The sequence below is a fragment of the Gouania willdenowi genome, chromosome 12 (assembly GCF_900634775.1).
Source record: "Gouania willdenowi chromosome 12, fGouWil2.1, whole genome shotgun sequence".
In the NCBI taxonomy this organism is placed as follows: Eukaryota; Metazoa; Chordata; class Actinopteri; order Blenniiformes; family Gobiesocidae; genus Gouania; species Gouania willdenowi.
In genome coordinates, this window is record NC_041055.1 from 4960816 (window position 1) to 4984473 (window position 23658).

Genomic DNA, 23658 nt, shown 5'->3' on the forward strand with positions numbered 1-23658 from the left:
ATACTATATTTTCTTTTACTTTATTGAAACAGGATTATTTAATATTGTAGAGGCTATTTTATCACACTTTTGACAATAGGAGACAATAATTACCAACATTTTAGAAAGGAGACTTTATTTACTTACTGTAGAAGTAATCACATAAAAGTTCCATGCTATTTAAAAAAAAATCCACTTTAAATTCCACACACTGTTTTAAAAATTAGGGGTTTAGGAGAGCCAGCTGTTCCACAAATGAAAACGCATATTAAATTATGGCGAGGGTACTTATGATATGAAGAGGGTGTACACATGATTTGCCACTAACATGAACCTCCAGCTTTTGTACTTTTCATTTCTGTATTTGAGTGTTACAAACATTATCTGTGCAGTTTTCTACAGTAGTGGAATAGCTTGTTACAGTACTCACATAGAGCATGTTCATACTGCAATGCATAGTTGTTATTACTGTTAGTGTTGTGTTGTGTTGTCATGTTTGCTTTTGTTTTAGAATGGCCACTAAAGCTAAAAGCCACAAGGCAATGGGAGATGGGGAGTGGATGTCCAGGTTGAAGTCTTTTGCCAGAACAGGGGTTTGGCCCCTTGGAGGAGGGAACAGACCAGCCCCTCGCCAAAAAAAATGGCACAACCTCTACCAGAAGGTAAAGTACAGTAATCTATGTAAGTTTGTGAAATGTCTGCTGGTTTTGAAGGGACATTATACACGCCATTGGGAAATACTAATACATTTCAGTGTTAAAAACATTCACTATTTGACTCATCCTAGGCTAATAATGATTCTGTTTCAGATTGTGAACAAACCACTATTTTTGGAGAATCCACAGCTTGTAATTGTGGATTTCATGATGGTCAGGTAAAGTGTTCTAAAAATTATATCTTATAATTGTTTAACCTGAATTTTATGATGTTTTTATGCTGTTGTGCTTTTGCTGTTTTGTTGTTGTTTTGCTGTTATGTTAGCAGCCTGCCGCTCCTGCTCCCCCCACTCCTGAAGCTCCTGCTGCAACACAGCAGTCTCAGGCCTCAGATCCAGCAGCTGGTACTGCGGCAGCTGGCAAAACCTTTTGGCGACCCCCTCTCAGTTTATCAATGGTTAATTTTATTTTTATTTTTATTACAGTTTTTAATTTGTTCGGTATTGATAAATAGATAATTATTTTACTTTGTGACCAAGTTATCTAATCTATCTGTTTCTCCTATCAGTTCAACAAATCACGCTTTGGTGGAAAGCTGTCTGCCCAATTTAGTGGCTAGAAAGACCCCCAGCTCTTCCTCTTCTCCATCCTCTGTGGGGACCCCTTCTACAGCCTCAGTGAGGACCACCGGCCCTGCACCGTCCCCTGTAAGGATTTCCTACCCTCCTGTAAATATCAGCCCTGTAGCCTCCTCTGCTATAATTATATATTCTTTACCAGTCAATTATTGGCACATCTCTGTTTGTTCTAGAGTAGCCGTAAATTAATCAGTTAACTTAATGTTAATGTTAATTTATTTAACAGAATGAGTCTGAAGGAGTTCAGCCTGGAGGGGATCAACCAGTCACAGCTCAGACCACAGCTTCTTTCTGGTTGCCAGGGGAAATGAGCAAGACCATCCCTGTGCAGGATCAGAGATGGATTGCAAACACCCTCTTCCACTCAGGAAAACTACAGCCAGATGTTAAGCTGTGGTATGAGCCCCCTGTCCCAGCCCTAATTTACCACCAGACACCGACACATGACCGCTTTTTTACCCATCGGCTGATGGTGTGGATGCCGTACCACCTGTGGAAGGTGAGGGTGTTTTGCCCAGCTTGTGGCAAACAGTTGACTGGCTACGGCGTCCATAAAAGGGCAAGAAAGGTCCTGGACATTGACAGGTATTACCTGATGGTGACAGAAACGCTCAGGTGCACTGTTTGTTCTGTCAACTATCTGTCCACGAGCCAGACCGTCAGAGACCAGCTAGACCTGCCGCACCAAAAAATGTTCCGGCTGATCCTGACTCGCAAGTGAGTAATATTTTTTTTTAATGTTTACTTAGTGAGAAATTAAACCATTGAAATAACTGTACTGTTAACAGGTGGCTAAACTTTGGAAAAATCCACATTTCAGGTACGCCTGTGACATTCGTGTCATTCGGCTGCTTCGGGACCGGACTCTTGGGAACAGTCCAGCAAGGCTGGTGAAACAGCTGAAGGAGAACCATGGGGAGGAGTGGCTCAACAGGTTGGCACACTATCTTGATGAGTGTGCTGACTTTGTTGATCGGCCCAGCCTATTTCCAGTGGTCTGCCAGGAGCCCCCTGAGCCAATGGACATCCCCACCAGTCATTGGTTGCTGTCTGTGTATGGGAGGGACATCCTCTGCCGTCTTGACCACATAAAGGCCAGCATAACGTCAATATTTGGCACCATCTTAAAGATGGATTCAACCAAAAAGGTGAAGAAAAAAATTACTGCGTAATGAAGATAATCTTTTGTACACATAATACTGTTAACAGTGATGAAATGTTGAAAAGATGCTGATATGTGAGCTGTGAAAAAAAATCTAAATATTTTTTATAGATTTTGTGTAGAAAAAAAATAAAATGCATAAAAATGCCTTTAAACATCACTATTGTCAAATTTCAGATTACAAAGAAGCTGGCTGGTCATGCCAGGGGTACAGCACTCTGGGTGACCTCCATTGGAAACGAGCGTGGTCAGATCCTCACCAGTGTCCTGTCGGTGCAGGAGGGGCCAGGTCTGGACACCATGGTGAAGGGGGTTATGGATCGCTATCGGCAGGCGGCTGGTCCATCCCCATTGTTGCTTTACGTGGACTGTGGCTGCTGTGTCAGCGAGGGAGCAAGAAAGCTGCAATCCAGGTTTTCAGACTGGCCAAACATAAAAATCCGCCTGGACATCTGGCACTTCATGTGAAGGCTGACTGGTGGCTTCACCACAGACGCTCATCCCCTGTACCCCACCTTCATGGGCTGCCTCTCTGCCTGCATCTTTGAGTGGGATGCAGGAGACCTCGCTCTCTTAAGACGGGTTAAGAGGGAAAGGGTGTTCCAGCTCCTACTGATCGCATGGTGGACATCCAGATCAGTAAAAAAGAGCTGAGCCTGTATTGCAGGAGGAGAACTCGTGGTGAGGAGGAAACCACCAGACTCTTAGATCAGCTGCTCCAGCAACTGGGGGGTGCAAATGGGAGAGACCTCATGGGGGTCCCACTGCTGGACCTGGTTCGAATGGAACACATCTGGCGTGTTCAGAAGCGTCACATCAAATGCATCCAGGACGTGCCTGATGTTCACCTTTACACGGAGAACGGCACCACTAACACTAAGTGTGGTGTAGTTCTTACAAAGTATCGCTGTGCCAGAGGTTCCACATCCCTGGAGTCCTTTCATCTCCACCTGAACAGGTTCATTCCAGGTTTGTGTCTCACTTTATGTGTGATTGTTTTCATCTTATTTTTTTATGAGAGAAAGAAAAACTCAGTTGTTAAGAAAACCCCTTTTTATTGACATCAGTGTTGTTTTTTTTTTTTTTTTTACCAGGAACAAGTGCAAATGCACTTAACTTTCAGCTCTACCTGCTGGAAGGCCTGAACAGGTGGAACCAGGACCGGGGAGCAGCTGCAGTTGCAAGCAGGCCATCATCTCTGCTGACCTACTCTGGGGATGTGACCCACTGTGTCAACACCAGCAGCTTGAAGGTGTTGGGTAGGGCCTTAGTACCCACCTTCACGCCACCTGCCAAATACACGGGTGTGTTTATTTATTTATTTTACTTCAGTGCAACATTTTGTTGGTTTTCATTTTTTTGCATTTAATGTGATTATGACAGGCCTGAATTTCATTTCCTACGACCATGTTACACACATTTAATTGATGTTAAAATAGACGGTTCCTAAGTAGTATGCTTTGAATATGACTAAACAATAATGTAGCTGTGTGTATGTGTGTGCATTAATTTCTGTTTCTTCTTTTTTATAGGAGAGCTGCTTGGTGTTGACTACCTGCTTTGTCAGACTGGACAGCCATTAAAAATTATTCCGGATACAGAGGAGACAGAGGACATGCTGGAGGATGTAAATGTGGGTGAAGAGGAAGATGAAGGTTTCGAGGAAGAGGAGCAAGCCCCTGACTTTTTTATTTCAACTCTCCTTAATGACCCGAGCTTCCCATCATCTGAAGCTCTCTTGTTGTCTCAGCCAACTACCACCTCCCTGGCTACCACCTCCTCCCTGGCTACCACCACCTCCCTGGCTACCACCACCTCCCTGGCTACCACCACCTCCCTGGCTACCACCTCCTCCCTGGCTACCACCTCCTCCCTGGCTACCACCTCCTCCCTGGCTACCACCACCTCCCTGGCTACCACCTCCTCCCTGGCTACCACCTCCTCCCTGGCTACCACCACCTCCCTGGCTACCTCCCCCCAGGCTACCACCTCCTCCCAGGCTACCACCTCCTCCCAGGCTACCACCTCCTCCCTGGCTGCCTCCTCCTCCCTGGCTGCCTCCTCCTCCTCCTCCTCCCAGGCTACCACCTCCTCCCTGGCTGCCTCCTCCTCCTCCCAGGCTACCACCTCCTCCCTGGCTGCCTCCTCCTCCTCCTCCTCCCAGGCTACCACCTCCTCCCTGGCTGCCTCCATTTCTGTGCCAGATGTCACTGTATCTTCTGATCAATCTGGTGTAAATAATAGATTGTGTGGGGGAAGAAATAATCTCACAAATGCATATATTCCATGTTATTGTCCTTAAATGTCCTTAATGCTTTCTCACATATTTATCAGGCTGTGGATGACTCTGGCATAGAAGGTATAGAGAAGGTTCACAATTTAGCAGATTATCTTCTGGAGCTCAGAAACCAGCCATTGTGCACTGCACACACATTTCACATGCCTTTTTTATTCTCTCTGTGCTCAGGTGAGCAACATTGTCTATTTGTGGCAGAACCTGCTGGAATACGACAGGCAGAGGGTTGTATTTTCTGCCAGATATCAGAACAGGCTGGACACAGGGAGGTTCAGGTCTCCTAAGAAGAGGCAGGAATTCACACCTGGGTTGGAGAGTGTGAAGAGGCATGCTCTCACTACCACAGCCCCACTTGCTCAGTGGCCAGATTGCTGCCTCTTCATTAGACTGTGTGAAATCCACCGCAGTCCTAAAAAAAAGGGGACAGGGTACATGTCCCGGTGGGACCTCATCCTGCAGGACTACAGATCAATTAAGCAGCGCATTCTGGCCAATGGGACAGTAATGCAGCAGACCACTTTGCAGCTGGTAGATGTAAGCCACACTACCCTAGTTCAGTGGCACAACAGGAGGGTGAAGAGGCAGGACACTGCTGTTGTCAAGCAAGGCCTGCACCTGCCCAGTCGCTTGTCCGTGGCATCTTCCCCTCTCCCTCCTGCCAATGTACGAGCCCCAGCTGCACCAACTCATACAGGACAGAAACACATTTATCTTCTGCCTGAGAGCACTGTGGGCCAGGCTCAGTTGAAGAGAAGGAGGATCCTGCCTGCACAACCTATGGGCCCACAAATCACAATCCTGGCTCCAGGAACTTTGCAGGGTCCTGCACTGGTGGCTTTTGCTCCATCCCTGGGAGCCAGTCTCCTCTCTGCTCCTCTCGCTCCACCTCGTGCGCCGCCCCGCAAACTGATCCGTAAAGTACCCCACAACACCTGCAAAAAATGCGGTAAGTTCAGGACAGCTGCCACAGGTCACAGCCAATACAAGGGCATTGTGTACTGCCCCTCTGTAGAGGCTATGTCTAAGGAGCTGTGGTTGGAGAAAATGAAACAGGACAAACAATAGTTTACTTCTCTCCTAGAGGTCTGGACACTAGTTAGTGCCCCTCTCCCCCCCATTCCAGAGGCCTGGACACTAAATATTGTCCCTCTCCTCCCCACCCACAGACTCTGACACTGTATTATTTGTATATAGTTTTTTTAATCAAAATCATATATTTGATCATATATCAATACGTTGATTGAATTTATTTTAAAGCATAATTGTCCACTGTTTGCTTATTCTGCTTATCACTTTGTCATCAAAGCAGTAAATGTAGAGAGTGTGACTGAAGTATGACTGAACTTGATTTATCCGTATTATTTTTTGCTAATCTGTTTTGTCACATTCTGTGTGTTTGCTTTATGTGTTCATGCATATTGTATGTATGAGAGTATGTGCATAGTGAGGGTGTGTTTGTATGTACTGTATGTGTGTAAGATAGTCAAATACAAGGGGAGGTCAGGGAGGAGAAATAAATATATATATTGTTAAATAAATAAGGCAGGGTTAAAAAGGGAAGATGGGGAAAGAGAAAGAAAGGAATCAAAAAGATAAAACAAGCAGGATTTTTTTTTTTCTGTTTATCTTTTGCTTTGTGTTTAAACTTGAACATTACTAATGATGACTGTAACCGAATGATTCTATTTATTTATCTTGTTGCCTGCTGTTCTCAGTTGGAACCCTTTGTAAGTTGTTAGAATTTTTAATTTTTCATCATCTTGTTTGCTGTTTGGTTCTGTGGTCTATTTTGGAATTGTGTTCATGGGTTAAGGCATCAATAAGTAATATACTTCAACCTTAAGCCCTTCAGTAATTATGTATAGACATGTTTTTGATTTTCTGTATAAAGCCTTGTTTTAATGACTAAACAAAGAATAAACTAACTATAACTGCTTGTTTTGGTTCAATGTATTCAAAAAGACAATTGGAAACTTTGATCTTAATTTTTCACAATTTATTGACATTTTATGAACACTATTCATGCATCTTAGATAAAAATGTTTGCTTATATGTCACAGATTATAGTTTAATACAGGGGGGCAACCATATTTTAACAGTCAAAAATGAATAATAGTGTGGTGGTCTGTACTCCACTTAGACTTGTTGATCTGGTAAGGATCATCACATCCAATTACGGCTGTTTTCTCCTTGTAACGAGTAAGAGACTTCTTATAGAGTGACTCGGAGTATTTCTCCATGGTACCAAAATCAGTGAAATGTTATTTTCAACTGAATACTTATGAAATATCGCGTGTGCATTAAATGGCGCTATCGTCAAGAATGACGCTCAGTAAATAAAGCCTTCCAAAATGGCCACCGCTGTCACGTACTACTGACTATAAACATAACATGTCCCTTCACTTTGAAAACAAAAATGAATTACGTTTTTAGCGACTCAGAATGGAGCGTGTTTATGCCTCTCGAAGTTATCTCAATGCCCCCCCATTTAATACTGCCTGGCGCCGACTCTAGTCTCCCGTACGCCACGTCCTCCAGCAGTGCCTGATAAGCCACTGTGCGTCTTTACGCGTTTTGTGCGCATTTCTTTTTACAACAGCTACAGGTGTTGTAGGCAATTGATCTGCAGTTTTGCGCAATGATCATGTGATTTTAATTACAATTATTAATATAAAACTGTAATTGTAGGTGTGCGCACGTCACCCTGGGGCATCAGTATCATTTTTTTTTTGTCCTTTGGCTCATTCCACCTAGAATATTTTATAAACTTTATATAACATACTGTGCACATTTCTTGCTTTCAGAGGTGAATTATTGGATGTTCTGACACAATGGATGTATTGATACAAACACTTCATCAAATTGACATCCTTGACATTTATTTTAATTTATTTATCCAGGTTGGTCACACCGTCTTGTTCTCATGCACGCTACTTTGAAATTGTGTTCCCTAATATATTATAATAAGAAAAGAACCTAGTTTGATCTGTATACAAGTCTTTTTATTTTTTTATTGTATGGGAGAGGTGCCCCCCCCCCCCCAAAAAAAATAAATAAATAAATGAAAAATAAATAACGCAGTAACGTTTACTCAGAACATTTTAAGTGAGCTACTTTTTACTTTTACTCGAGTAGATTTTTACACCAGTAACTTTACTTTTACTTTAAAATTTAATCAAATTAACAGTACTTTTACTTAAGATATTTTTTCTGTACTCTTTCCACCCCTGGCGCATATACAATCTCAGTACGATACGCATTCAGTACAACCGGCAATGCATTGTGGAATATTTATATGAAAAATCTGAAGCCCTCTTAAATATTTATATATTTAATGTTTTAAAACATAAGTCCCATAATTGATATACTGTATGTGTATTCTATTTAGTTTTAATGTAACATATATATTACCGTGCACGGTTTATTTTAGGCTGTCTCTGTGTATTTCGACGCTGCGTAATTTTTTTTAATTTTTTTATTTTTTTAAGATGCGCGTTGAGCGCACAACTGACGCCTCTCAACACAACATGTGACGTGGAAATCCTACCGTGTCCGGAAGTGTCGTGTCTTTAGCTCCTGGTCTGCTGCTGATGTGACTTTATGAACGTTTTTAACAAAAAATTCAGCCAAAAACATTATTTTTTTTACTCGTTTTTTTTTGTCTGAGGCCGATGTTAAAGCTTTTCGGACGCTGCTGTAGCTTTTGTGTCTGTTTGTTAGCGGTCAGCTGCTACAGCTAACATGCTAACAGGCTGGCTGAGAGGATGGAGTTTGACTTCGTGGAGGTTTTAAAGCACATTTAGCTGCGGTTGGTGTTAATAAATATTACTAATGTGAGTGTGGACAAACATCTGGACACAAAGAGGACCATGGAGGATAAATACAGCAGTAATGTGCTGTCAGCGGGTAAACTGGGAATGGTGGAAGTTCCTGAAGCGAAGTGAGTCACTTTACAATCGTAAAAATACGTAAAGAATACGTGTATTTTGCTATAATTTTTTGTCTGTGTGTTTTTTTGGAGTCATTTTTGTGTACTTTTGTTATAGTTTTGGATTTTTTTTGGGAGCCATTTTTCTGTATTTTTGGAGTAATTTTTTTTTGGGGGGGGGGGGGCTGTATGTTTTTAGTGTTCTTTTTGTGTATTTTGCTGTCATTTTTGTATACTTTTGTAGTTTTTTGGAGTCATTTTTCTGTATTTTTTTTTTTTTTTTTCATATTTTGTGTGTTTTTGTTTTGGTTTTTTGCTGTTTTTTTCTCTGTTTTTGGAGTCATTTTTGCGTACTTTTATTGTCGTTTTGGATTTTTAAAAGAAATTTTTCTGTATTTTTTTTTTTTTGAGTATTTTTGTGTGTTTTGTTGTCATTTTTTGGTTATAACTTATTTGTATTGCCTTTTTGGATTCATTTGTGTCTATTTATTGTCCTTTTGTGTATTTTTCTGTCAATTTTAATTTTTCTGAGTTATTTTTTGTACTTTAGTTGTTGTTTTTATTAGTCATTTCTGTGTATTTTTGTTCTTTTTCTGCAGGTTGATGCGTTACATTGTGTTACTGGTCATCTCAAAGGTCTTCAAGGCTCTGGGAATCTTTGAATCTTACGATGTCCTTAAATACGTCCACATAGTTCAGTTTATTTTCATTTTAAAACTAGGGTAAGTATTTATTTATTCAATGTATCAGGATTATAGGTTTATTAATTTTTTCCTCATGTTAAAAAGATGTGTTTTGTCTTCAGGAGTGCCATAATTCTGCTGTTCTTTCAAAAGCCTTTTTCATCTGGAAAAGTTATCACAAAAAGACAGGTGCGTGAAGTCCTCCCGATCCCCTTAATGACCAGTTATTTGCTTTAAGTGCACTGGTAAAACTGTGAGTGTTCTAACCGCTGGGCGGTGGTCCTAATCTTTGTGTACATGAATTTAACCTTTACTCTTTGTGTGTTTTTAGTGGATAAAGTTACTAAAGCACGCTGTTTTTAGCTGTGTCATTTCCCTGCTCGGCTTCTTTGGTCTAACTCTGTGTGGGCCGCTAAGGTAAGACCTGCTGATACACACACACACACACTAATACAATGATCACTGTGTGTGTGTGATTAAACTGTGTGTGTGTTTCACAGGGCTCTACTGCTGTTTGAACACAGTGATGTGGTGGTCATTGCTCTCCTTGGCGTCCTTTTTACCAACACTGGAGGAGGACCATCAAAGGTTAGAGGTCGTCGCAACACGTTTACTTGTCCAAAAAGACTGAAAAACGGAACACACATAAACAAGACTCCATTTGTTGTCATTTTATTAGTTTTAGGAGTAATTTTTAGATTTTTGGAGTAATTTTTGGTGTGCTTTTTTGTGTATTTTGCTGTTGTTTTGGATTTTTTTTGGAGAAATTTTTCAGAGTCATTTTATTGTGTGCTTTTTTGTGAATTTTGCTGTCATTTTTTGTGAATTTTGGAGTCATTTTTGTGTACTTTATGTTTATTGGAGTCCCTTTTCTGTATTTTTGTTTACTTTTGTTGTCATTTTTTGTGCTTTTGGAGTCATTCTTGTGTACCTTTGTTGTCATTTTGGCTTATTTGGAATCATTTTTCTGTATTTTTGTTACGTATTTTTAAATGAATTTTTTTGTGTTTTTTTAAATGCGCCTTTTTATTTATTTTGCTGTCATTTTTTGTGTATTTTTTTTTATTGCCTTTTGGAGTCATTTATGTGTATTTTTGTTGTCCTTTTGTATATTTTTCTGTCAATTTTATTTTTTGAAGTAATTTTTCTCTACTTTTGTTGTCGTTTTTGGTTTTTCTTAGTCATTTTTGTTACGATAAAGCCTGGCCCAAAATCTCGTTGCAGTTTATTGTAACATTGTAACTGCTAGTAACCAGGTTTTATTAAAAACTTAATAGTAAATTGGCTTTCTTTGGCTTTATTTTTGTGAGAATCTGTGATATTTTTCTTTTTCTTGGATGCACTGAATATGTTTGACATCTCTAGAAATGTCTGCCAGTGTCTGAACAATGTGCTCAATCATGGGTTGAACTTGAGTTCATGTTACTTCTGATTAGCCTTGAATAACAGCTTTGACAGGTTTAACAGTGAATGTGGTACAGCAGCATTCAGACCCTGTTTGAATTGCTTGTGTGATGCAGACTCGAGGAGCTGCTTTCTTCATCATCGCCGTCGTTTGCCTCCTCCTCTTCGACAACGATGACCTAATGGCAAAGATGGCCGAGCACCGTATCCTTTAACCCAGTGGTTCCCAACCTTTTTGGGGTCGTGACCCCATTTTCATATCACAAATGTCCACCGACCCCAGAGACATTTCATTTTTCTAAAATTTGTTTTTGATCATGTTTATAAAGGGTGTTACAAATAGTAGCCAGGATTAGTGCACAATGTGACAAGATGCACCACCTCAGATATTTTTATTTGAGAGAGTTTAAGTCTAGAAAACGGTTGTTTGATATTTAGTGTGCGTGATGTGTTAATTTGAAAGAGAATAATAATTCAAAAGATGTAAATATAATTTTAAGCAGTATTTATTTTAAATATTTTTACCAATTACTAGACATTTCAGGTGACCCCATTTTAATTACAGGCGACCCTACATGAGGTTTCGACCCCTAGCTTGAAAAAAGGCTGCTTTAAGTCTCTAAAACCAGTGCTTGTTCTGTGGTCTGACTCCAGGAACCATCATCTCAACTTTACCACAAAAATAAATAAAAAATATTCAGATTTTATTATTTATTGAAAACAAACTCGAGGTATTAAATATTTAGTTTATATATTTTATTCAGCTTTTCAAAAGAGCTTTGTGTGAAATAGGCAGCAGTTTTATTTTACAAATAAATTTTAAAATGAAAATTAAAACAAAATGATACTGTAAAAAAAAGAATTTAAATTTCCTGTAAATACTATATCACTAAATAAATGCCAGTGTTAATGAATGACATTACTGAAATAAAATTATATAAAAAATTACGACAGGATACATTAAAATAAGCTTTAATTATCTCAATTTAGTTTTAGTTTTCTTTACTTAGATTAAATTTTTTGTATTTTATTCTAATTTTACTTTCTTATATTTGATTTTAGTTGATTCTTTTATTCTTTTAATTTGCCGTATTTAATATTTTATGTGATTTCTCTATTGTCTCTTTTGAGCGGCGTTAAGTATTAATGGAGTAAAAGTCTTGTTATTAACTGTGAGTACTGTTTGAGTCCGTTTTATGTCCTTTTATATTTTGTCCTGCTGTCCCTGCACTTTGTCGTCCTCTGTGTCTGTTTTTCTTAACGTCCTTGTGTCCAGCGGAGGGACATCACGACAGTCACCTCACTCACTTCCTCTACACGTCAATCTCCTTTTTGGGGCTCGCCGACCACAAAGTAAGTTCTCTCTGTTTACAACTGTTGCAAACAAGGACAACTTTTATCACAGCAGCAGCCACAACACTCTGATTATCTGATCTGAGGGTCACATGAGCAAAAACCACATCAACATTTACAATAATGATGAATAGTCATTGTATTAATACACGAAAGAACAAAGAGTTTGTGTTTTTGTTGTTATTTTATGTGTTTTTAGTGTCATTGTCTGTATTTTTTTGTCATTATTTGATGCATTTTTTCTTATTTTATTGTATTGTATATCTTATTGTATTGTTTTACCAGTCATTTTTTAAATTTTTGTTAGCATTTTGCTCAACTTATTGCAATTTTGTGTATTTCTGTGCTCATTTTGTCTGTTTGTTATTGTTTTGTGTATTTTTGTTATCGTTTTGCTCAAATTACTGTCTTGTGTATTTTTGTTCTCATTTTGTGTGTTTTTTATGTTGTCATGTATGTTTTTGGAGTAACTTTTAGTTATCTTGTGTATTTTTGTTATTTTGTGTATTTTTATGTAATTTTGTGTTTTTGCAGTCATTTTATGTATCTAATAATTTTGTTCTTTTTTGTGTTTTTGGAGACGTTTTATGTATATTTGTTGTTGTTTTGAATATTTTTAAGTAAATTTGCATGTTTTTGTTGCCATTTAGTGTATTTTTTGCTTTTGTTTTGTATATTTTTGTGTATTTTTGAGTCATTTTTTGCATTTATTCTTTGGGCTGCACAAATTAGTCAGAGAGCCACATGTGGCCCCTGGACTGCCAGTTAGCGTCAAAAGTCTCAATGATTAAGGCGCCTGATAAGACAGTTTCATTGAACATTATAGCCCCAAATTGTCATATTCAAACTTTATTAAATATGAGTCCTTCAAATAAAACTTGATCTGCTTCTTGTGTTGTGTGTTTTTGTCAGGGTGGCGTTGTCCTGCTTGTTGCTTCTCTGTGTTTGAAGGTTGCCTTCCACACCGCTTCCAGGAAGTTATCTGTGGAACTGGGCGGAGCCAAACGCCTCTACGCGCTCGACAACCTGGTGTGTGCCGTGGTGCTGCTGCCATGGGTCGTTGTGCTCTCAGCCACCACAGAGGTAACTTATAACTTGTAAAGTAACACACAAAATGACAACAGAATTACACAAAAATGTATAAACGCAGACCAAAATACACAGAATGGCAGAAAAATATCTAAAACAACAACAGCATAAAGACTCCAAAAACACACAAAATGACAAATAATTAAAAAAAATGACACAAAACTATTGCAAAAATTGACAAAATAACAAAAACATTACTCCAAAACATAAAGCATGCAAAATGACAGTTACATATATGTAACAAGAAAAAAATAAGGCACAAAATGTCCACAAAAAAACATCAACAAAAATACACAGAATGGCAGAAAAATGACCAAAACGACGACAAAAATACACAAAAAGCTACACAAAATCATAGCAAAGATTGAAAAAAATTACAACGACTCAAACACACTCGATGACATAAAAGACAAAATAACAGCAGCATATACAAAATAAAAAAGCTTGCAAAATTACAACAAAAATACCAGTAACGTATACAAAATGACAACAAAAATACACAAAAACACTCCAAAAACACACAAAATGACAAATAAAGAAAATACACAAAACCAAAGCAAAAACTGACCAATTGACAACTTTACTCCAAAATCACACTTGATGACTAAAAAAATATTTAAAAAATAACATAAGCATACCGGTATATAAAATACAAATGCACGCAAAATGACAACAGAAATACACAAAAATACCAATAACACGTACATAAACAACGACAAAAAAAATTACCATAAAAATATATACAATTACCGTTAATGGCAGAAAAATATCCAAAAATACACACAATGACAAAGAAAAAACTCAAAACCATTGCAGAAATTGACAAAATGACTCCAAGAACACATACAAGACGCAAAAAATAACAGAAACATTTACAAAATAAAAAAGCATGCTGCCAAACTATAACAAAAATTCCAGTAACATATGCAAAATAACAACAGAAATGTGCAAATGTCTAAACACTGACCAAATTAAACATAAATGCAGAAAAATATACAAAACTACAAGAAAAATACACAAAGGGACTCCAAAATGTCAGGGAAAATAAACAAAATGCCAACAAAAATACCCAAACCCTGTGTTCTGTCGTGAAGACATGAGGAGATGTGTTGATGTGTGAAACGTGCTGAAGGTTCGTCTTTCCCTCAGAGCAAAGTAGAGTCCTGGTCGTCCCTTGTGCTTCCCTTTGGGATGATCGTCCTTTCCGTTATGATCCTGGAGTTTTACGTGGAGTCCGTGTGCAGCGCTAAGATGGAGGCTCCGCGCTGTGCTCGTTACGGCGCCGTCGCCCTGTTCCTCAGCGGCCTGCTGCTGGCCAACTTCTGGACCCACCCGCTAACGGACCAGCTGTGGTCTGTGGGAAAGCCTCCGCAGCAGCTCAGCACCGAGCACGTGCTCTCAGGTGGAGTGCTCGTCAGCGCCCTCTTCTTCATCATGTGTAAGTACAATAAGGACTCTGCACAGGCTCCGTAAAGCTGCAGTTATCCTCTTTACCGCTGCCTTGATTTGTTTTGGGACTCTTCATATCAGCACAGGTCAGAGCAGCCATATGCTATGGTACCTTTCACATTTGAACCGATACTCGTTTCCTGTGAATCGGTGTCGGTACACAATGGTACCAATTTTCGGTACGTTTGTGTGGTAAATAACAAAATGTTCCAATTTACCATATTTATTTCTCATAATTATAATTATCACAAACTTTAACAATTAAATCAAACCAGCATCCAACTTCACAAATGTCTTCATCAGGTAAACCCTTAAAGGTGCAGTCCGCGACTCTGAGATCCCTCTCTCCCCATCCCTTCCCCCCGCTGCTCTCTTGCACAACCTCCAAACTTTCCAAAGTCCCTCCCTCAGACGAGCTAACAAGCTAATGCTAGCCAGACAGCAGCATCACAGTAATATAACATGCTCTGTTAAAAGCATATTGCTGCAACGCTTTTTTCTCTCTCTATGTGCACACACCTCAACAGCAGCAGCAGCAACACAGTGTCACCTACAGCAGCTCACACGGAGGCCACTGCGCGCAAATGAACAACACATGCACTACAGAGTTGTAGTGTAACAATTACAAATCAAACATAAAGTAAATCAAGCAGCAGTAATTACCTTGCAAGCAGAAAAGTCGCTATTTTTATCTTCTACTCCTCCAGACCATACACTGTGAAAAAAGACGGCGCTACAGCCCCGGGAAAGGGGCGGGGACTGTGAGCAACAGCTGTCAGACAGACCATCAAACACAATCCTGGCTCTGATTGGTTCTTTTTGCTCGGTCGCGGTGCATTCTGGCAATCTGCCAAAGGCTGCAGGAGGGACTCAATGAGTCTGTTTTCATCACACAAACTACTAGTTTCACGTAAAACTGTCCTTACATAGTAACAACTTTAGAAAATATGACAAAAAGTAATTTTTACAAGTGTTGCAGACTGTACCTTTAACTACAACTCCCTACCTTTCATGCACAAATTAAAAAGCGGCTCTATGTGACAGGGCTCTATATTGCAAGTATTTCACTTGCTTTTGAGACACGTCTCTCAGTTACACCTTATCGGCCAAAAGAACCAAGTTTTAGTTTGGTGCTATTGCCATAACTTAGTTGGTTTTAATCCTGTTTATCTTAAGCCTACTCTTCCACTCCCTCGCAGTCACAAGGATGCATTTAGATCCCTAAAGAAGTACCTAATTTGTTACCCATCCCTAGTGATATTGTCCAAAACATACACGTAAATGTATTTCTGTGTCATACTGGGGCCTGATTTTAAATTTAAAAACTAAAGAAAAAACTATTCAGATTGCTTTTTTGAATTTCAGACCATGAATTCTGCACTTTTTTCGATTATCTGCGAAAATCTGAGTCCCTAAATATGTACAAACGTAGATTAATACACTTTTTTTTCACAACTGAAATAAAACCACCTGATCATTCGGATCACAGATAACATTTCATATGTTTTTCCCTCTGACGATTTAATAAAATGCATTTTTCTCCTTATTTTCTACATAAATACTGTACTATTTATCTAATTTTTGACATGTTTGAAACAAAATCCTAAACGACTGCTTTTCACTCTTCCCTTCTCTGCAGCGTCCAGCATCCTCTCGTCCCCTTCCAGAAAAGGGCAGAAGGGCACCCTGGTGGGCTACTCGCCGGAGGGCACACCCCTGTACAACTTTATGGGCGACGCCCTCCAGCACACGTCACAGTCGCTCCCACGATTCATCAAAGACTCACTGAAGCAGATCCTGGAGGAGTACGACTCCCGGCAGATCTTCTACTTCCTGTGTCTCAACCTGGTGAGTCAAAGTGTTCCCTTCAAAGACAAAGACCTGCAGCAAGGAAATTAAAGCAGTTAGAATAGAATACAGCATTTATTATCAATCTAGTTTACCTTTAATTGCTTCATTGTGTGTGAAACTAGAGGTACGAGAAGAACTAAAGTGTTAGAAAATTATGTATAGAATTATTAAAACTCAACTAAAAATAAATGCAATGTGCAGAAGAAGACACTAGGATTAAATAGGGATTTAAGGATATATCCTAAATCAGATAATAAAAGGATATAAGAGGGGATTTAAATCGATACAGCTTAGACAATAGGGGGTGCTGGGACTGTTCAGCTGCACACTCAGCTGAGCCAGGAGCAGCGGAGGGAGAAGAGCTTATATCGGGCTAAAAAAAGAAGACCAGACCCGAGCCCGACAGAACACAGCCCTAACCCGAATGAAGCCGATTGTTCTTTTAGCCCCAACCTGTTTCACATCTATGCAAGTGTGTAGGCGCGTCAGCATCTACTTGTGCGTCTTTCTCACGCTAATCGAAACGCATCACCTGATTTAACGCGCAACGTCTGAACCCGGCCCAAACTCGTGGTTTAACGATCGTCGGCACAGAGCAACACGTAATACACACACACACACACACACACACACACACACACACACACACACACACCTTAAGAAAAAACATGTAAATTACATTTACATTTTTATTTAAAGTTATCTATTTTTGTTCAACTGTCAATGGTGATAAATGAAAAAACTTGTAAGAAGGTTATAAGAAGAACATATATTATCGTAGTTAAAACAATTCTTGACCATTTATATAAAATGATTAAGAATCTGTATTTTTACTAATCTGTATTTTTCTCCAAAATATGATCTCTATGTAATTCAAATTGAAAGAAGTTAAATGCATCATTACATCCCAATCTTTGATTTGAGTTTTTTTGTAATTTATTTTTTAATTTTTTATTAAATCGGATTGAAATCAAATCATTGGTTGAGTGTATTCTTACACCCCTAGGATTAAAGTATCTTCAACTGCATTAAATTAGGCTGTTCACTGTGTGGAGGTGACAATATTTCAAAATAAAGGTACCAGAATGTCCATGAAAATAAAATAATTTCACATCAGTAGCTGTGCAAGTGAACAGAAAAAAACCTATTATCATTTTGTTAAATAAACTTAAGTGGTAACTTACTTCCTTTTAGTGATAACACAATAAAAGCACAGAATCTTGTTACTCTTTTGTCCTACTTAAAAAACATACATTTCAGTCTTTTAAAGTTGAACTTTTAAACAAATCTTTTGAATATCTCTGTCATGTGACCATCTTGTTTGAGAGGAGAAATGTGACTCTTTTAACATATTTTTTGACAGTAATCACGTTAGTTTCTTCTGTAAATGTTATGTTTTCTCTGCTATATGGAAAGTCTCAGGACAGTGTGATTGTTTCGTAGATGTATTGATCTTGTGCTTCCTTTTCAGGCGTTCACCTTCGTGGAGCTGTTTTACGGCGTGTGGACCAACAGTCTGGGTCTGATCTCTGACGGCTTCCACATGCTCTTCGACTGCTCCGCTCTGGTGCTCGGTCTGTTTGCGGCTCTCATGACTCGATGGAAAGCCACACGGATCTTCTCCTACGGGTGAGTTCCTCGCCTCGTTGTGTACGGAGTGAAATATAACGTTGAAGGCTGAGAATGTCTGACTGTGTTTCAGCTACGGTCGTGTTGAGATTCTCTCTGGGTTCATCAACGGTTTGTTCCTCATGGTCATCGCTTTCTTCGTCTTCATGGAGTCCATCACGCGTCTGCTGGATCCTCCAAACATCAACACGGACATGCTGACGGTAACCGGACATGTTTTTTTCACTCTCATGCACTGATTTTGAATTTTTTTCCCAACTTTGAACAAGTTTGAACCTGAAATATTTCCCCCAAACTTCCTATTTTGCATTTCTAACAACCGAAAACAACAACGATCCAAGTCTAAACAAAGTGCATCAGTCACTAATAAACTACTTTTCCTCTCCTCTGTTCATAGACAGATAAAGAATAGATCTGTTCTGTCAAAGTTTAACGACTAAATGTACAAACTAGAAGCGAATCGTCCATTAAAACACATTTCACATGCTGCTGTTAAACTGGAAACATGAAGAACTGCAATGAATGAATGTTTCTGAAACTGGAAAATGTCTGCTCATCTTTTTGGGATTTTTTTTGGTTTTTTGACACTCTGTCGTGGCCGATAAGGAAATCAAATCTTCAAATTGTTGAGATAAAGAGAACAGATATTATAGGTTGATAAATGAGTGATTATTAGCTTCCTTTTATGAAAGCAACGCCAGATACCTTTAAGAAACTAAGAATATTTTCTGTTGAATTTTAGCCCATTTTTACACATCTTCTGCAACTACATCAAACTAGCTATATTTTAGCCTATATTCCTCACTTTTTTTTGCCATATTTTTCCTCTTTTTAATGTATTTTTTCTCCATTACTCCCACTTTCAAGACTTTTTCAGCACTTATGAACCCTTTCCACCACTTTTCTCACCAAATGTCACTCATGTTGACCCATTATTGTCACTTTTAACCTCTTTTCACCATATTTCATACTTATTTTTTTACAAATTTAACCACATTCACATTTGTCATGCCCATTATTTATCAGTTTAAATTAACTGTTTCAATATTAACACTTTTAACGTCTTTTTACCTCTTTTTCTGTCTGTTTTTGGCCACTCTAATTTCCAACTTAACCAGTTTTTGTCATTTTTAAAATCCAATTTCACCAACTTTTTTACCATTTTTGGCCACTTTTAAGTCATTTTTTTTATTTTCTGTTTAAAACAAGGATTTACATCTTTAAGATTACTATATACTTTGGCATAAATAATAATAAACTTCCTGGATAACAGTGGATATTATTCAGATGAATAAATAAATGTGATTATCACAGATTCATAGAATTATGAACCATCATTTTGCTGACTTTATACAGTATATATATATATATACACTGTACATACACAAATTAGATATAAAATTGAGAGAAAGGGGGGAAACCCTAAGAAAGGGGGAGAAATAATAGTTTCAAGGGGGCCAGGCTGTACCCCATCTGACACTGTTCTGAGGGGGACCCCACCCACAGGCCTCCTCCATACCTCATTTTCCTTTGCTTCTTTTTAAAAAAAAAGTTTTTTTAAGTTTTATTTTAAATTTATATAATTTTGTTTGAATTTCTTTTCCAGCCGGTGTCAGTCGGAGGTTTACTGGTCAACCTGGTGGGCATCTGTGCTTTTAGCCACGCCCACTCCCACGGCGCCAAGAGCTGCCAGTCACATGACCATGGCCACTCGCACCACGGCCACTCCCACAGCGAGCACGGCCACGGAGGTCACGCCCACGGAAGCCATGCCCACGGAAGCCACGCCCACGGAGGGCATGGCCACTCCCACAGCTCGGGCAGTGGCATGAACGCTAACATGAGAGGTGTGTGTGTGTAGGAATGTGACCTGAATCTGTTAGGTTTTTTTTTTTTTATCTTTAAAAGTCATTTTTATCACCCGTGTGGTTTTAAAGGAGTGACGCTGAGTTCTCGGCGTGTGTGCTTGTGTGTGTGCGTGCACTTGCAGGTGTTTTCCTCCACGTCCTGGCCGACACTTTGGGCAGCGTCGGCGTGATCATCTCCACCATCCTGATCCGTCAGTTCGGCTGGCTGATCGCCGACCCCATCTGCTCACTCTTCATCTCCTCGCTCATCTTCCTCAGCGTCATCCCTCTGATAAAGGACGCCTGTGAGGTGCTGCTGCTGAGGACTCCACCCGAGCATGAGAAGGAGCTGAACGCCGCGCTGGAAAAGGTCAGTGAACACACACACACACACACACACACACACACACACACACACACACACACACACACACACACACACACACACACACACAGGGTTGATATTTCAGTGCTGTGTCCCCTAAACCAGTGGTTCTCAAACTTTTTTGGGTATTTCCCATTTTAAACGAAGATGAACTTTCAAGCCCAACCTGCACCCATTGCCCCCCAAATAACACATCTTGTGTTCTAACATATAAAGTTATATATTTCATAATATATCAAAAACTACCATAATTTCTGGGCTATAAAGCCCAGGGTTTTATTGACCGCATTCCAATAATTTAGCAATTTTCTAAAAAAAATCCACGCGAAAACCGCAGCATAACATAGGTCGCATTCTATTGGCTGATGAGGGTGCCCATCAGACGACTCGACCAATCGGAACGGGCATGTAGGCGGGCTGCTGTACTCAAGTTAGGTTTAACAGAGATTTCTGTGTTTCAACTGTAGACTTTAAAAAGAACTGATAAGTTTCCATCGCCACATAAACTCTTCTCCTCACTGCCCTGCATCTACATATTAGTCCATTTCCAGCGTTTTATGGTCACTTTTTACTGGAACCAGAATCATACACTCGGATCACTCCGAGTTCCGACTCTTGAGTCAGAATTAATGAATTAATTAAATTGGGCTTTTTGTCTTTATTGGTGCTATATATGTTGGTACACATATATTGAAATTTGTCCTCTGTATTTTAACCCATCCCTGGGGAACAGTCGGCAGCCATTTTGCGGCGCCTGGGGAGCAGTTCGGGGTTAAGGGACTTGCTCAACATCCCACAGTGATGGCCCAGGTGAGGTTTGAACCGGCAACCCTCTGATTACAAGCCCAGCGTCCTTAACCACAGACGCAACCGGTGATTTAGCAACGTTATGCTGTTTATAGACCACAGAAAAGGAAACGATAAAGCGCTACTTTTACTGTTGACGGAGCAGAGATCAGAACAGCCTGGATATAGAGCGTATCTCCGCTCTGTCTCCGTCTGTTCGTCCTCCTTTTGTAAGCTTCCCTATCTCCGGACATCGCCCCACGCTCATCGGGTTGCCCGTCCACCCCGACCCCCCCAGGGAGTAGGTGCAGCGGCGTGCCTCCGGCGGCGGCTGCTCCCTCCTCCGGCCACCAAAAACACAGGATTTAGTTTTTCTTCTGTTGGTTTCAGATCGAGAAGATGGACGGAGTGTTGTCGTACAGAGACGCTCACTTCTGGAGACATTCAGCCAACACCATCGCTGGAACCATCCACCTTCAGGTTATGTCTGACGTGGTGGAGCAGAGGATCATTCAGCAGGTAAAACAATAGCAACACTAACGTTTGGCTACTTGGATTTAGTTTTTATGGTCTTACCTTTACTTGTAATAAACTGTAACTAAAGTGCCATGCACTGATACTTCTACGGGAACTAGAGTTTCCCTCACCTTGGTCATTGTAGTTGGAGCGTTCCAATTCTCTAAAAGCTAAGGAAAGGAGGCTCAATGCTTCCTTTATGACCTCCTTCAGCCTTGGAAACACTGATGCATAATTTACCAGATAATGCTGACTCACAATTACATTTAAAGGGACCTGCTCATCAGTGTTTACGGAAACTCACGAAGACTGAAAAATTATGTTTTATTCAACATAATTTATTCACCAAGGAATGCTTTGTTTGGTTGTACATATGTATACCAACAATGTTATGTAGGCCTATATCTTACATAAATTTAACAATTTCATAAAATTATTTTGGATCAATGTTTATTAGTGAGTGGAAGGTGAGTGTGAGCAACCATTCTCAATGTGATGTTCTTTTAGTTTCACTTTAGTTTTTTGTCGCCTCTTTTCCTTTGATTTACAGTCAAACCTTGATATTTGAGATTATATCAGAGATTAGAGGCACAGGGGAAAGTGTTATAAATGTGCATTATTTTCAGAAATGTGTAGTTTTTTCACCACGGCAGACGTCACTAACCTTTTTTACCGCCGGATTATAACATCAGCTATAATGTGATTGCCTTTTCCTAAGTCCTTTCCTTAACCCTGTGACGTTATCCACGGGGTTAAGGAAAAGTGGATAGGAAAGGAGATAGTAGGGAATATTCGGACACAGCCCATAACTTCCTGTGTCTTACTCTGAGGCTGAATAGTAGAAGAAGAATATTTGGGCTCACGAGCGCCCCCTACATGATCCACGAGTACTGCCATCCACATCAATAGTGACTCACGGGCATATGCAAAGACATAATTAGTGGAAAAGATGCTATGCTTTTATTTTGAAGGGAATTTACATATACTAAGAGAAGGTTGGAATATCTAACCATTGATGATGATTTTTTTTTTGTTAAGAGTTTCTGAATGAAAACTTTTTCAAAGAATTAAACTTCTCAGTAAAACCTGCAAAGTGTCATGTGGAATTATGATACATACTTTACGTTCTGCAATCTTAGGTCTCGTCTCTGTATTTATACAGGAAATACAAATAAAGGTTTACATTTTAATGAAATAAACAATAATAGATGATGTAATGATTTGGAAAATAAATAGATAAGTAGTCATTATTTATTTATTTAACCACTAAGTATGTCACTTTCAGATGTGATATGTTGGTTCATTCTGTGCCTCTTTGGTGTAAATAAAGTTTTAACTCGTCTCGTACAGGTGACGCCTGTCCTTAAAGACGCGGGCGTGAACAACCTGTCGGTGCAGGTGGAGAAGGAGGCGTACTTCCAGCACATGTCCGGACTCAGCACGGGCTTTCAGGAAGTGCTCACCATGACTCAGCAAATGGAATCCATGAAGTGCCTGAACGATGGAACATGCATCATGTGACTCATGGGCGGGACCACAAGAGACTGTTAAACTGTTTTCATTGAACTGTACAGTGTAAGTATGTGCTTTAAATAAATTAGAATATATTGGTTTCATCTTTTTGTGGGTGTGGTTTGTTTAGAGCAGGTGTTTTCTGCTCCTGGAGGGCCCCCGTCCTGCATGTTTTACATTTCTCGCAAAGTCTATAATAATGGAGTGAAGATGCAGCTCTTATGAGCTAACAGCTAGCATTTCGCTAATAATGCAGAAATACAGATTCCTCGAATACCTAAATTCCAAAAGTGAACTTTCTCTTTTTTTATTACTATTATTTCAATTTTTGTGTTGTGGAATTTATAGCAATACTTTTGTTTACATCAATGAGCTTTTATGTTGGTACTTCTGATGAATTTGCATATTAGCAAAATATTTAGTTTTACCCGTGACATTTAGATTCAACATTTAGATTTAAATTACAATTTTCACATTTAGATTAAAAATGTAACC

The 23658-nt window shown here is 39.4% G+C and overlaps 2 protein-coding genes across 2 annotated transcripts; both read left to right on the forward strand.

Annotated features, from left to right (window-relative positions):
• The first annotated feature begins 3021 nt into the window (after positions 1–3021).
• On the forward strand, positions 3022–5796 carry LOC114473672 (uncharacterized). Its single transcript, XM_028463434.1, has 4 exons — positions 3022–3404; positions 3530–3739; positions 3968–4647; positions 4903–5796. Exons 1-4 carry the CDS (start codon positions 3056–3058, stop codon positions 5794–5796), a joined length of 2133 nt encoding a protein of 710 aa, XP_028319235.1. The 5' UTR covers positions 3022–3055.
• A 2476-nt stretch (positions 5797–8272) lies between these two features.
• On the forward strand, positions 8273–23267 carry slc30a5 (solute carrier family 30 member 5). Its single transcript, XM_028463527.1, has 16 exons — positions 8273–8671; positions 9259–9381; positions 9465–9531; positions 9674–9759; positions 9843–9930; positions 10863–10950; positions 12023–12099; positions 13012–13182; positions 14338–14626; positions 16277–16485; positions 17960–18117; positions 18191–18320; positions 19724–19964; positions 20108–20334; positions 21526–21654; positions 23002–23267. The coding sequence occupies exons 1-16, from the start codon at positions 8601–8603 to the stop codon at positions 23170–23172; spliced, it is 2325 nt and encodes a 774-aa protein (XP_028319328.1). The 5' UTR covers positions 8273–8600; the 3' UTR covers positions 23173–23267.
• Positions 23268–23658: the final 391 nt, after the last annotated feature.

Coding starts and splice junctions, on each gene's coding strand:
- LOC114473672 (XM_028463434.1), top strand. CDS start 3,056: ATGGTGGACATCCAGATCAGTAAAAAAGAGCTGAGCCTGTATTGCAGG. Junction 3,405..3,529: donor CCTGAACAGGTTCATTCCAG/GTTTGTGTCTCA, acceptor TTTTTTTACCAG/GAACAAGTGCAAATGCACTT. Junction 4,648..4,902: donor TTTCTGTGCCAGATGTCACT/GTATCTTCTGAT, acceptor CTCTGTGCTCAG/GTGAGCAACATTGTCTATTT.
- slc30a5 (XM_028463527.1), top strand. CDS start 8,601: ATGGAGGATAAATACAGCAGTAATGTGCTGTCAGCGGGTAAACTGGGA. Junction 13,183..14,337: donor TGCTCTCAGCCACCACAGAG/GTAACTTATAAC, acceptor TCTTTCCCTCAG/AGCAAAGTAGAGTCCTGGTC. Junction 16,486..17,959: donor ACTTCCTGTGTCTCAACCTG/GTGAGTCAAAGT, acceptor CTTCCTTTTCAG/GCGTTCACCTTCGTGGAGCT.